Source organism: Talpa occidentalis, unplaced genomic scaffold (assembly GCF_014898055.3).
Source record: "Talpa occidentalis isolate TD23 unplaced genomic scaffold, MPIMG_talOcc4v2.1 talOcc4.8, whole genome shotgun sequence".
Taxonomy (NCBI): domain Eukaryota; kingdom Metazoa; phylum Chordata; class Mammalia; order Eulipotyphla; family Talpidae; genus Talpa; species Talpa occidentalis.
Genome location: NW_023605194.1, coordinates 10,008,575 through 10,023,302, shown reverse-complemented (window position 1 = coordinate 10,023,302; position 14,728 = coordinate 10,008,575). Strand labels below are relative to the sequence as shown.

The 14,728-nt window shown below is 34.2% G+C and overlaps 1 protein-coding gene across 1 annotated transcript in view; it reads left to right on the top strand.

Annotated features, from left to right (window-relative positions):
• The window catches only part of ATRNL1 (attractin like 1), a 474,279-nt gene that overhangs the window by 259,211 nt on the left and 200,340 nt on the right, over nucleotides 1-14,728 (top strand). Inside the window, 1 exon segment of the mRNA XM_054690388.1 lies at nucleotides 12,958-13,065. Within this exon segment, the coding sequence (XP_054546363.1) occupies nucleotides 12,958-13,065 (108 nt within the window).

The following is a 14,728-nucleotide window of genomic DNA, read 5'->3' as shown; positions in this document are numbered from 1 at the left end:
TCCTTGCAAAGTTCAGAAATTTGTAATGGTATCAGCCCCAAGCATATCTTATTCAGATGCCTTTTTCTTCACATCGTATGTTCACATCTCTTCACTTGCATTCACCCGAATATGTTAGAGAAAGTTATAGAGAAAAAGTAGTGAAGAGAGGTGGTAACTGTGTGTGTGTTAGCGAGGGAGACAAAGAGGTACTAAATATATTCACATAACATATATGTACATATCTATATACATGCATATGGAACTCTCCTATATATAAAACATATGCCATGTATATATACACATATGTATGTACATACACATATATGGAACTACTCTAAATTTTCATAACAGAAAATAGTGTTCTGCTGAATAATTTTTAAAGACATTCCCCCTCCCCAAACAATTAAATCACTGTCTCAGCTAACCTGCATAGGAAAAGTTACATCTTAAGGCCTTGACCCTAAGTGAAACCTGAAAATTAAATTTTTCTGTTAGGTGCCTTGTTACTTGTTCTTTCCTTAATGAAAAGAATGACTTATTTAATTTGTAAAATTAGATGAATAAATAGTATCATTAATGAAGATTACATTATGTCCTTTATCTTCACTTTTTATTTTTCAATGTGTTGTGAATCCCCAGTGAAGAAGCCACTTAGAAAACTTATCTGAGACCCTAATCGATCAATAGGTTCATTGTTGATTGCTAGATATTGTCCCACTTCTAAAGAAAGGATTCTGATATGGTAATAAAGGGTTCGTTTCTTTTCCTTTTTCCATTTAAAATTTTCATCATCTGGGAAATAAGTGACTTGATTTTAAGATTTAGAGATTTATGGACAAATGGGAAGAAGGGAAATGTATTAGGAGGAAGGGAATTTACAGGTTATGTATTAAGTATATGGATGTATATAAAATACGTTTGGTAGGATTTAAAATATATTTGGCGTAGAGAAATAATTTTATAATTAGAAAGTTTTGTTAGTAAGAATATACCATAAACCAGTACATTCAGGGCAGGTGAACTAGACAAGGTCAATAGGAAGAAGTAACAAAGTTCTTGGGAGTTTTCTTGGACTAAGAGATTAAAGGAGTCAGTCAAACTATTTAGTCATCATTGGAGAGGGACTGGCTAAGAATGAAGTATGTAAGGACATCTCTTAGTTGACCAAGTTTGAGACCCCTTCCACATATAGTATAAAAGCACAGAAATTAGAATTCAAAAACATATGTTCCAAAGAGCTGTTCTTCAGGGGAAGATGTAAGGAGGGCATGTTTTGGATAAATTTTTAAAGTGGGCAAATAATGATTTTACGAGACTTGAAATTAAAAAAATTTCCTTGTTTGCTAGCTAAGTGAGGTACCATTGATTTTTTTTTTTTCTCAGAGTAGATATGTGGATATAGCCTGTGAACATAAACCAAATGTTTCTAAATCCACATGTATGTCTGTTCTGTCTTTTGTCATCAGGATATAGAGGAAACCCTGGAATATAAAAAGCAAAGTCTTTCTCTTGATGGTTTTATGCAAGTAAGGTGACTCATTGCCTTGTTTTCTTTGTTGTCAAATGTTGTTGAGCTGGTCAATGGAATAGAGTAGGGCCTCAGTACAAATGACAATATGGGGGGTAGATAATTGTGTTCTTGTATTGGTTAGAAGTTCAAAGGATCAAAGAGAATTCTGCACTCAAGGAAAAATAGGTTAAAAACAATAGCAGTAAAACATGAAAATATAAAAGTAGTGTGAAGCTCTGAATTTAGATTAAAAAATTCACTCCTGGAAGTGCTAAGTAGGAAACAATTGTTTTGATAAGAATTCATGTACAAAAGACCTGAAATTATTGTTTGAGTCCAACAGCAGAGTGGTTGTAAAAAATGCACAAGAAACTGTTTTTTGAAGTGCCTGTTCATTTAGAATACATTAAAAGAAAGTTCTACCATACTCTATCGTAGTCAGATCACATCTGGAATATTATGTTCATTGTAGATTTTGAGGAACATTGAAAAGCTAACTGCCAAAAACCACATTACATAATAAACACTTTTGTCATAATTATGAGACTATGAATAAGCTCCTTGAGGACAGTACTGTTTCACATCTCTTAAATACCAGTGTCTGGGTTTCATTCCACAACACTGGAGTATTCCATAAATATTTATTTTATAAAAAATGAATGAAATACTTAAGATTTCAGAATTGTTTAATTTGAAGACATGAGGAAAGTTTCAGATTTAACCTAAAGGAATTTGAGTAAATTAATTATAAGTATCCCATTTAATTTTAGTGGTCTTAAAAGAGCCCAAGAATATGAGTTTTTGTTCAATATAATGACCTTTTTAGCAATGATATAAACCTTTGGGGAAAAATGCTTCTTGCTTAAAAGTAGTTCTTTTGGCAGATATATTTGAGGGTGCTACATAACTGTCTGTCAGAAAAAATCAGCACATTTGACCTTGCTTTAATGGGAAAATTGGACTACGTAACCTCTAGGATTCTTTCCAACTCTGAGAATGAGTTATTCCAATGAGTCTGTTATGACCATTGATTTTCTTACCTTCTGATTTTTGTGGTTTCACACACTGTTCCAAATAAGACATCCAATTTATATTAGCCATGTGTAATCTATGCCTCATCAAACTGCCCTTCACATTTAAAAAATTTAAATGATTGAAAATATATATCTTCTTTAAAAATATTGAAAACAAATAACATATTATCAATCATCTTGATTAGTTAAAGAACATCATAGGTATATTCTAGTAGAGACTTTAAAAAATCGTAATTAGTAGATATCTTATTTCACAAAGGAACACAAAAAACAGTTTTCAGGTTTCTCAATACTGAAAATGACTCCATTAGCTAATAGCAAAATAATCACATTTTCCTTAAAGCAAGAAATATTTTTGAAATATTGATTAAGAGGGAAATGCCAGTGTTTGAATCATTTATGTCTCCAGTAAGATTTAAGTACGTCTTGAAGAATTTCAAAATGATTGTCACAAACCACTTAAATGTTCAACATGAACTTCTTACCCACTAAATGAAAAAGCTAACCAGATTATGTTGCATTTAGAATTTCTCAGCCTAGAAGTTAGCATGTTGTGGTTCAGAATTGAGTCTTGAGCTTTTGTATTGATTCCCAGAATAAGGGAGAAAAAAATACTTCTTTAGTAAATGAATTCTTAGAGGGATAATGAGAGAGAACTCCTGAAGGATTGATCTGAGCTTTATTGTACCAAGAGCCTCCAGTCATAAATTACTGGCACACAAGCAGGAGTCGATGTATCATTTCTATTGTAATCAGCTGCTTTTTCCACTCGTCAAGGTTGACTCGATCATATTGTGTACCTCTTGGATATCAAAGGCATTCATTTGCTGTCTTGAGAGCAGGACTAGTATTCTCTTATGACCTAGACCTCTAACTTGGGGAAAGTATCATGATCCACAATGTGACTGTGAGGGTGTTCTGTATGGGATTTTTTTTTTTTTCAAGTGTAAGTTTCAAAATTTGAAATTATCCAGCTTCCCATTTTTTTGCTCTTTGAGGAGTAATATGTACCAAATATCCATTCTGGGGATCTAGCTTTTAAATGACCTTTTCAGTACTCATCCTTTTGCTCATTTTGATTTGCTCAGATAAATTACAACCACCTGGCCTTTTGTATTAAAGAAGGTTACATACAAAATTGACCTTTTGATACTTACTGGGAGAGCTAGGTTCATTGTACTTGAGATTAACTGCTGTTGCTATTTTCTGGGTTATGTCTTAAATAACTTTATTTAAAGATGATAATGCATGTTTGTTCCAAGTTACTGCAAACACCATATGTATGGACTCTGAGCAAGACAAAGAGAAGTTATGTATTAAAAAATAATGAATCTGATTTATTTAAATCCTATGGTGCCTGATGATTTACCTGTGTTATTTCAATTTCTCTTCACCTTGACAAGCCAAGATTACCTTGACCATTTTGTGCCTCGCCATTGTGCTTATTAAGACTTGGCCTTTTCTCCTGTCTCTTAAAGATTTTTAAGTTCAGATTTGCCCCAGGAACAAATCTTGCTGCTTTCTCTGCCTGAAGTGTGCTTTGTGGACTTTCTTTGTTCCATTCACTTACTATTTCACTTGGTTTCCTACATTTTTCTGACCTCTGCATAGGTAAGAGTAGGTCTTATGACCATTCATGTAAGTGATGTGCATTGCTTCTAATCTAAGGCTTGAAAACTCTATACAAAATCCACTAGTCACTTTTCTACTTTTAAGCTCAAGAAATCCTTGGGTTGAGGTTGATGAGCCACAAGATTGAAACAGTCTATATTGCTAAATTAGCATGTAAAGAGTTACTTGGACCTGTTGAAGATGCTATGTGAGCAGGAAGTACAGTTTTGTGTGTTAAACCCCCGATCTTTGGGAGATGCACACCTATTCAAGCATTCAAGGTCTCATGTCAAATGTCATTTTATAGGAGACCTTCGGTAGTCACCCTTTAAAGCACTCTCTCCTGCACTGTCTCATTTTCTTCAGACCATTTCTTCTTATATGTAGTGATTTTTTTCTGTCATAGTTTTATTTATTTGTTTACATATGTTGGACAAACAAGACTACATGCTATAAATTATTAATTTTAAATGCCCAGAATAACACGTATTTCATTTTCCCTTTCTTTAAAATGTCAACAAGTGCAAATGAAACAAAACAAAATACTGCCTGGCAAAGGGTCGTTATGTTTCCTCTTGCTCACCAGAATCATCTTGTATGAAGCAATAGCCAAGTTTTTACTCTTCAGTTTAATCCATTCAGCATGCTTTCTTTTATCGGAAGTGAGATCATCTTTGGCAAAGTCTGAATCGGTGATGCCATACAGATCAACAATAAAAGGATTAAGGACCCAAATTTTCATTTTACAATTGCTTGTAGTAACCGTTAACATTTCTGCAATATTTTTTATACATTTCAGGTTTTTGTCTACTAAGAAATAGCAGTTGCTTTTAAATCTAAGCTACACAACTAATCCCTTCAACCAGAATGTTCCCTCAGTTGTCTACTCAGTCTGCTGGTAGATGGTCCAGTAGGAGTCATTAATATTTTTTCATAGCATAGATGAGCTTGATGAATGGAATCAGAAGAGTCCTTTCGTGTTAGTTTCTAGAAAAGTAACTGGCACATCACAGGAGTTTTCTGATCATTCATTTTAATGAATGAAATGATTACAATTAGATACTTACCAAATTGTTCTAAGAAGAGAGGGGATCCAGGGTTTGAGAGAGGGAGAGAAGAAGCAAGGAGAGAAGAGTAAAGCCTGTCCAGATTGTTAATGTAAACCCTTGAAGATTCGTATTTTGGAATACCAAAGAAAGATGAACTTCAAAATCTGCTTCTGTTCCTTTATTAAATACCTTGTCAAGCTAGAAAGACTTCACTGAGAATTGTTTTCTTCTTGCTAGTGCATGAAGAGATATACCACATGACATACAATCATACTTCTTTTTCCCATTAGTGAACTAATAAATGTTGCCAAATATAGCATAAAAGGAAATGTAACAGGTATATCATCTGCATATTCATTTGCAGGGAAACCCATCTATTTACTATTTTAAGATACAAATAATTTTCTTTTGTGAAAGTGTTCACAAGATGGAATTAATTAATAGTGAACAGACACAAGGTCAATGAAAAACAGGAATTGACTGTGCAGGACATGTTAGTATTTCATGAGACTAGAGAGAAAAGATGAAACTACCAGTCTTTCCTAATTTGCATTGAAATATTAACAATTTCTGGAATGTACATGATAATTGACCAAAGATATTATTGTACTTGCCTTTGCTCCACATCACAAACTAGCTTGATCTTTCCATACAGAATGGTTTTACCAAGGTCTATTATTGGCATAAAACTTAACTGATTTGAGAAGCAGCGTTTTGGGATGCTTCTAGATACAACTTACATATAAAATAAAATTCAAATTTTGATAAATTTCCATCCCTTTGAAATTAAGGTTACTTTCCATGGAGGATTATAGTGATTGTCTATGGACAATTTTCAAGTGCTTTTTCCATTTTCATGGCTTTAAACTCAACTGGGAAGGATTGTGCCATGTGAGAAGTATGATTAAGCTCCCATGATGTTTAAGTAAGAATGCATCATCTTGAGTACATACAGATAAACAAAGATAATACATTCTTGAAATATCTATAAAAGTGAGATACATTTTCTTTAATTGCTGTTAGTAGAAATCTTTTAATACCTTATTACATGGAAATGATGGTGATGTTCTCTAGTCAAATCATATTATTTGTGCCACTGCACTCTTAAAAATTTGACAATTTCAGAGTTCCATGAGCTTTGTATAACATGGAAGGTGTGATCTAAAATCAATACATAATTGTACTAAGGTAGAGAACAACCAAAAAAGAAATCAGGAAAAAACTCTAATATATGGAGATAGAACAACACACTACTGGACAGCCCTTGGATAAATGAGGAAATCAAAAAAGTAATTAAAAAAACAACCAACCTAGAGATGAACAAAAATGCAACCTATCAGAACCTAAGGGACATAGCAATCGTAGTAGTAGGCAGAAAGTTTATAGCAGTACAAGTGCACAATGAGAAGCTAGAAAGAGCTCCAATAAAAATCTTACCTCTTACCTCAAGGCATTAGAAAAAGGAAAGAAAAAGCAAAGCTAGTAGAAATAAGGAAATAATAAAAATTATAGGAGAAATAAGTGAAATGGAAATCAAAAACATAATCCAGAAGGTCAATGAAGCCAAATCTGTTTCTTTGAAAAAACAAATACACAAACCTCCATCTAGACTCACTAAGAAAAGGGAGAATAATCTAAGAAATAGAATATGAAACAGAAGAGGAGAAATTATGACATTTCAGAATATAAGGGATCACAAAAGATTACTACACACATCTGTATACCAGCAAAATTGAATAACCTGGATCAAAGGGAGAAATTCTTAGGAATCTACAACTTTCCAAGAAGAACCAGGAGTATAGATCCTGAATAGATCAATCACAAGAAACAAAGTAGAAAGAGTAATCACAAGTCTCCCCAAAAAGCAAAAGCATGGGCCCAGATGGTTTCACTGGTTAGTTTTATCAATTCCTTCTCAAACACTTCCAAAAAGTAGAGTAAGAGGAAACATTTCCACATATATTTTATGAGGTCAACATCACTCTGAAACCAAAACCTGACAAATCACACACACACACACACACACACACACACATACACACAACAAACCAATTTTCCTGATGAATATAGAAGCAAATATCCTCAAAATAAATCTTCACAAACCAAATTCAACAATGTATCAAAAGGATCATTTATTATGTCCAAATGCAATTTATTCCAGGGATGCATCAACATTCAAATATCAATCGTTACAATTCATCATATCAAGAAAAGAAAAGTTAAAAATCATATGATTTTATCAGTGCTTGCAGATAAAACATTTGATAATTCAACATCCATTTAGATAACATATCTAATAAAACTGGGAAATAAATAAACCTCGAAATAATAAAGGCTCTATAAGACAACCCAAAGCCAACATCATATTCAGTGGTAAAGGACTGGAAACTTCCTCTAAAATCTGATGGAAGGATGTCCACTTTCACCACTACTATTCAGCATAGTATTGGAAGTCCTAGGTAGAGCAATCAGAGACAAGGACATAAAACAAACCCAAACTGTGAAAGAAGAAGTAAAGCTATCACTATTCTCAGGTGGCATGATAATATAAATGGAAAACCATGAAGATGCCACTAAAAAGCTAATTGGAATAATAAATCAATTCAGTAAAATGGCATTGTACAAAATCAGTTTGCAAAAACCAGTTGCATTTATTTCTTTATGCAAGCAATGAGTTAGAAGAGAAAGAAATCAAGAAAACAATCCCACTCACAATTACAACACAAAGAATTAAATACCTAGGAATAATCTTAACTAAGGAGGTGAAGGACCTACACAGTGTCTATCAAGGCTCCAATGGCATTCTTTAAAGTAATGGAACAAACAGTAATGAAATTCATATGGAATCACAAAAGACCCAAAATAGGCAAAGAAATTCTGGCAAAAAAGAGGAATTGTGGTGTTTCACACTCCTAGACTCAAACTATACTACAGATCTATTGTAATCAAAACAATATGGTACTGGCACAAAAACAGACACATATGACCAATGAAATAGAATTGAGAGTCTAGAAAGAAACCCAAACATCTATGGAGAGTTAATTTACCACAGAGGATGCAAAAATATACACTAAAAAATGGAGAGTATCTTCAACAAATGATGTTGGGAAAACTGGACAACTACATGCAAAAGAATGAAATTAGATCACCATCTCACATCTTACACATTGACTGAAAATGGATTAAAGATATGTAAGTAAGACCTAAAACCATAAAACACACATATCAAAGGGTATGTAGTAGTATTCAAAAACATATTAATAATTATAGTTCATTTTATTATAACTTGCCTTCACTCACAATTGGATATTTCATATTTTTATATTTCAATTCATTCATTGTTCATTCCTCAAATACTATTCCAACTACATGCTATGGTGAATAAAAGAAAGAAATAAAAAAATACATTTTTTGCCTTAAAGAAAATTTCAGAAAATCATAAAAATATAAAGAGGTAGCACTATATAAATAGGTCGTGGAAGACATGACCACTTCAAATTTGGGGTGAGGTAGAAGGACATTTGAAGATGGGGAAGATGGATGAACCGAGATGTAGAAGACAATTGTGGACCAAGTTTATTTTTGTGTTGTTTAGTGGGTGTGGTTTAAGTACTTTTATCTTAAAATCTGCTAGAGATTTGTATGTCTTTGGGGTGATTGGAAGTGTGGCTCTTTGAACATTGAGAGTAATACAATATTTGATGTGGTACTACTGAATGATGAATAGATACAATTGATAGAATCAGTGACATTCTTAGTTGTCATATTTAAGCATGGAATTTCATATTATTTTTAATTTCATGGTTTTTAAAGAGATTTTGAATAATACAACAGTTATATGGACAATAAACAGATTCTAATGACATCTCTTTAATTTTTAAATTTTCTTCACAACAACGTTTTTGGCAGCATGATTACAATCTATTGTATTATGATCAATTTGTTCTCTTGGCTTTATCTTTCTGCTGAATAATTGGCAATAGCAGATTAGTTATAAAGCACATCATCTGTTGTTTGACTTCTTATAGATGTGCAAAATGTTAAAATTCATTTTATGTAAAAGTCACAATCACAAAATATATTATTTTTGCAAGTCCTTAAGAAAATACTCTATTTCCCTCTAATATTTTATTGCGTTTTTCTCATTCTTAGTCACAAATGGCAGAAAGCAGTTCCAAATCTAAACTCATTTTTACCACAATCATGACATTTTCCAACTGTCTCATAAATTTGTGACATTTGTTAAAAGGGAGATTAGTAGAGCAAAATGTGTCACTAGTGCTGAAGAAAGTGGACGTGTGATAATTAGTGTGCCATCTTCAAAGACAAAATTAGTGCTTGAAAATTAGCATAATAATTGTTCCATTGAACAGTTATTGAGTGCCCACAAATGCCAGTCTATGTGTTGAGTGGTCCAAGTGCATTATCTCTTTATTCCTTATGATATTATTGCTAGTCCCATTTTTAGAGAATAAACCTTAGAAAGTTCTACATAATTTGATTATAGTCCAGTAGGTAATGAGTGAAGAACATGGGATTCGGAACAAGTCCTCTGAGGTACAGGTGTCGGTGTAAACCCTGTTAATACCCCTACTTTACAGATGAGAAAGATTAAGATTAGAGAAGTCAAAATAATTTGGATGAGATCACACAGCTAAGAAATGGAAAAACTGGTACTCAAACATAGGCTGTTCTACTCCAGAGCGTAGCTATATTGCTGCCAGTTTTTGCAGTAAATTTTGATATAATTTAAGTTGTAAGCATGCTATTTATATCTCCAATTGTTTTGATACAAAGGTAGCAAAATTCGGGCAGTAATGCATATAGATGTTAACTGGCAAGAGAGACAATGATGGCTGAGAGCCATAATTAGAGAAGCAAAGAGAATCTCACTTTATTCCATTTTATTATTTTGGGGCCATCACATCATAGCAAGTGTGTTTCAGGAGGAAGAGATTTTCCCTTCCTAAGTTTCACAATAAGAACATTTGCATTGATTTCCCAAAGTCAGAAAAGCAGTGTGTCAGCCAGAGGCCATGAACTAATCCTCTGCTAAGTGACCCAGAGTAAATTCATTTGACTAATTCCCTATTTGTATCTGTTACTGTACACTACTTTGTGGCCTGATGGAGGATAAGGATAGAAAAACTGGAAAGGAGGTGCCACAACATCAGAAACCTGGCTCACACAATGCCAAGAGCTGGAGGTGGAGGTAGAGGGATTAACACAGCCAATAACCCAGCAGTGGGAACTAGGATCCTTCGGCGCCAAGGCCTAGATCACAAAGCACAAGACCCATGCAGGTATCAGATGCTGCAGGGGGTCTCAGGAGTGCAGACCTGAAGGTGAAGATATAGAGATTGAGGCCATTGTAGATATCTGGCCCCTTTCAAATTCTACATAGTTTATTCATAGTTAACTACAAACATGCCACTTCATGAAGGAGTGAGCCCCTCCCGTAGAGGAGACTATATCAGTGCAGTCTCTGCACTGGCACAGGACAGCAGTCCTTCTGCCCGCCTGTACCTGTGCAGGTGCTCCTTTTCCCCACTCTCTGTGCCTCTGCAGGGCAGCAGCCTTCCTGCCAGCCCGTGACCTGTACCCTGCCGGGGCTTCTCTTCACTGACCCCCCTCAGCACAGGCAGCTCTCCTCAAGGCCGCCCGCCTGTGGCCATGCAGGCTTCTCAGCAATCCTGTCTCTTTCGGGGCAGCCCTTTCTGCCCGTTTGTGCCTATGCAAGTGTCCTTTATTCTTCTCTCCCTTTTATAATAAACCTGCCCTTTTGGATATAACTAACGTCTGTGTCGTGGAAACACTCGCCTGAGAATCGCAGGTGCTGGTGAAAGGGGAACTCTGGTGAAACCTTTCTCTGAGTGAGCGCAAGGACCGCACTCTCCAAAAACATCACGCCCTACTTATTTTTATTTTACCAAATCTTATTTTGCAAACCTTTAGTCTTGGAAATTTATTCTTTTTAATGAACTTGGAATATTCATAGATTTATATTACAATTTGTGGTATTGATTATGCATTAATTACATCATGAGATTCTTTTACTTTTAGGTATAGGGAAAAGGTTAAGAGGAAGCAGAAGCTGTTCATTTTGTTAAAAATCATTATATGTCAGTTATAAGCTAAGGAGAAGTAGGACAAATGAAGAAGCTTTTTAGTACATTTGTTAGAAAATTGTGTTTCAAGTCAAACTAGAATTTATAATTTTCCCAAGGCTGTTCGTGTATTACTATGGGAAAGGTCGTTGGGGTGTGTGTGTCTGTGTCGTTTCTGTGTCTGTGTGTAGCTGTTTTCCAGAGACAAAGAGTATGGTAATGTCTACACTTAGTATTGTTTGGCATTTAAAATAACAAGTTTGTGTTTTGCATAGAGACAATATTCAGATCTATCAGTCACTCCTATTGAGAGTGGTACAAAACAAGATTTTACATGCCAGCAGCTATATGTTTTATAATGTAATTTTGAGTTTATCTGAAAGCGATTAATTTGGAACTTTAGAACTTATTTATATTTTACATTGACAATGTTTTTTTAGCACATTTCTAAAAATATATATAACTCAAGAGCTTAAACATGTACATTCTAATACTTGCCTTCTTTTTATCTTATATTGGCACCTGGGTGTTCCCTTACAATAACAAAGCAAGGCCTGAAATTATAATTTAGATTTCATGAACACTTACTAATGAGATGCAAGTGTTAAAACAAAAATGTTAAATAAACTGCCATCAGGTGTTGGCTTGTATTCCTTCATCATGTGAAGGGGAATACTGTGAATGATGCTGTACAGTGGTACATACATTTCATTCAAAGACCAGTTGTTAATGTTTTAAGTTAATGCCAGTGAATCTTATAAATCTCTGTGAATAATGAAGCCATTCATTGTATTCAAGGATTTTGCCTTTCTTCAATGGTGTGATTTTCTTCTCATTTGAAAGAGTATTTAATTGCATCGCTCAACCACTTTTAATATTTAATAATAATTTTATTAGCTGTATAGCATGAGAAGAGCAGGATTTGCAATATCTGCTGCTGGTCATCAATTTTTTTCTTATCATGACTTAATGAATATTATAATTACAAGGAAAAGCAGAAATATAAATTAGCTTGCTAGTTGGTTGGGACTTGCTACTTTATTGGTTTTAGCTTGGGCAAAGCCCAGGATAGGCATGAGGAGAAACAAATATGAAAACCCTGGTATGGGGTTTCATCATCCCTGATTTTAAATAATGAGCACATAGAGTTTGAATAAAATTGTAAACACTACCGATAACAATTCCTGCAGGTTCCATAGCAATTGACAAGGGTTCTTGACAGGTATATGTTCCTTTAATCTCTGTTAATGTGAGTTTTCATTGGCTTCTCTTAATTATTTTTACTGTTACTTGCTTTCAGCTAAGACAATGCATGAGTTATTTTGAGTGGTAGTGCTTGGCATATTATCATAACAGCACTTTTTACTTAAGTTGCACCTTCTTACCTAATGTTTCCAAAGTGTATTTGATTACCTTTCACTAGGCTGATGGGATGAGGATGGGAAAATTCCTTTGTAGGCAACATACATTGAAAGCCTTTACAGAAGAATAACTCAAATCATGGGGGAGAAAACAATCTTCATTTTAGTCATCTAGATACAGATATGTGTATTAGAGGATTCTTAATTTTTGAGGGCCATTTGTTCAAAAATTGAACCAGATATTATTGAATTTTGTATGTTTTTAAACCTATTTTAAAACAAATCATTTTTAACCCCCTGCAGCAACTGCTTCGAGAACGACAGCAGATGGCCAGCCGTCCCTTTGCTTCTGTTGATGTAGCACTGGAAGTGGGAGCTGAACAAACAGACTTTCTGCGAGGGCCATTAGAGGTAGGAGCAGTAAGCTGAAAGGGTCCACTGCGATTTGCATATTTATATTGCTTCTCTAATCTGCATCTGCTTGTGAAGCCAAACAGAGTCTGATTATCGAGAGTTGACAAGATTCAGCTACATATGTTATGCCATTTTCAAGGCACATAGTTTTAGTAGTATGACATGAGCTGTAACAAAAGCCACTGGAGAATCTATTAGCCTAGGCAAGAGTGACAGACTGCTCACCTAACAGCCCTTCCCTGACAGATAGGAGCAGGAGGGATTTAAGACAGAGGTATTGTGGAAGAAACAAAGCACCTATATTTAGTCCCTGGAGTGCCCGATGCCCCTTATTTAAAGAGTTACATCTATCTTTATCAACAAAGTTGACTATTAAAGGTGAATGGACACATGAGTTGCATTTTAATTACACGGTTTCATTTCTTAATGTCGAGAAGTATAGAATATAGTGAAATTTTGGTGCGTGGTTAATGACTGTGTTAGTCTTTTATTGCAAATGCTGAAATAGAGTATGGTGAAACAGAAATCATTATGTGCAAGTAAATGTACAATAGAATCCCGATATAATACATGAAATGGTTTCTGAAAATAAAAGCCCCAAAGAAGAAAATTTCACAGATTGTGATTAATGACTAATCGGAGCATTTTGAGCCATATTAATTTAATTGTATACGTATTGTTTTTTATTTATATTTTGTACGTGGTAAGATGTTGAAAGATTTAAAAAAATGTCAAGTGGAGGTGTTTTATTTCCTTTTAAAAAATGCCCTTATGTGACTAATTTCATGTTGCTATTTTCAGATTTTGCTTTTCTTCAAGGAAAGCAAAGAATGTAAAACAGATGCCACCAAAAACCCTGGTACAAATATAATAGATTCTATCTGCAACATTTTTAGTTATTCTGAAAAAAAAAGTATCAGACCTCATGAATGCTATTCAAAGAGCCAGTTTTTAGAGAATAGTTCCCTATGAATTTTTTTTTTTTAGCTTTGTTTACTACTTTAGGTCACAGGTTGCCATGGAACTTAGCACCTTAGGAAATCTGTGTGTATGTCTTGCACCACGTGGGGAGAAACTAAGAGAGACAGAATAATTAGATCAAAATTTCATTGAGTATTCTCATTTCATTTTGATCCCTTGTTTGAAATAACTTTCAAATAAAACCATATCAAATAGAAAACTTCAACTATTTGAATCTAAATTCTCATTTTCCCCCACCGGTTTGAAACTTTTTCATATACTCTAACAAGCTAATAATAAATGAAATAATATATCCTTAATTAAGCCAAAGTAGAACAGGAATAATCAAAAAAACACATACACAATGGAATATTACTCAGCAATCAAAAAGATAAACTCATGCAATTTGCAGCAACATGGATGGCGCTGGAAGGGATCATGCTCAGCAAAATAAGCCAGAAAGAAAAAGAAAAGTACCGGAAGGTCTCACACATAGCAGGAATTTAGAAAACCTAAATAAGGGACCAGGAAAAAAGACTAATTATAATAAAGTAAAAATCAAAATCAACAAGCAACTATGAACCAGAGACACACTACGGTGTTTGGGGGAAGAAGGGAATAGGATCAAAACAAGGCGGGGTGGAAATTGTATGGGGACTATAACCAAGATGAAAGTGCATACAATGTGAAAAAATGAAAA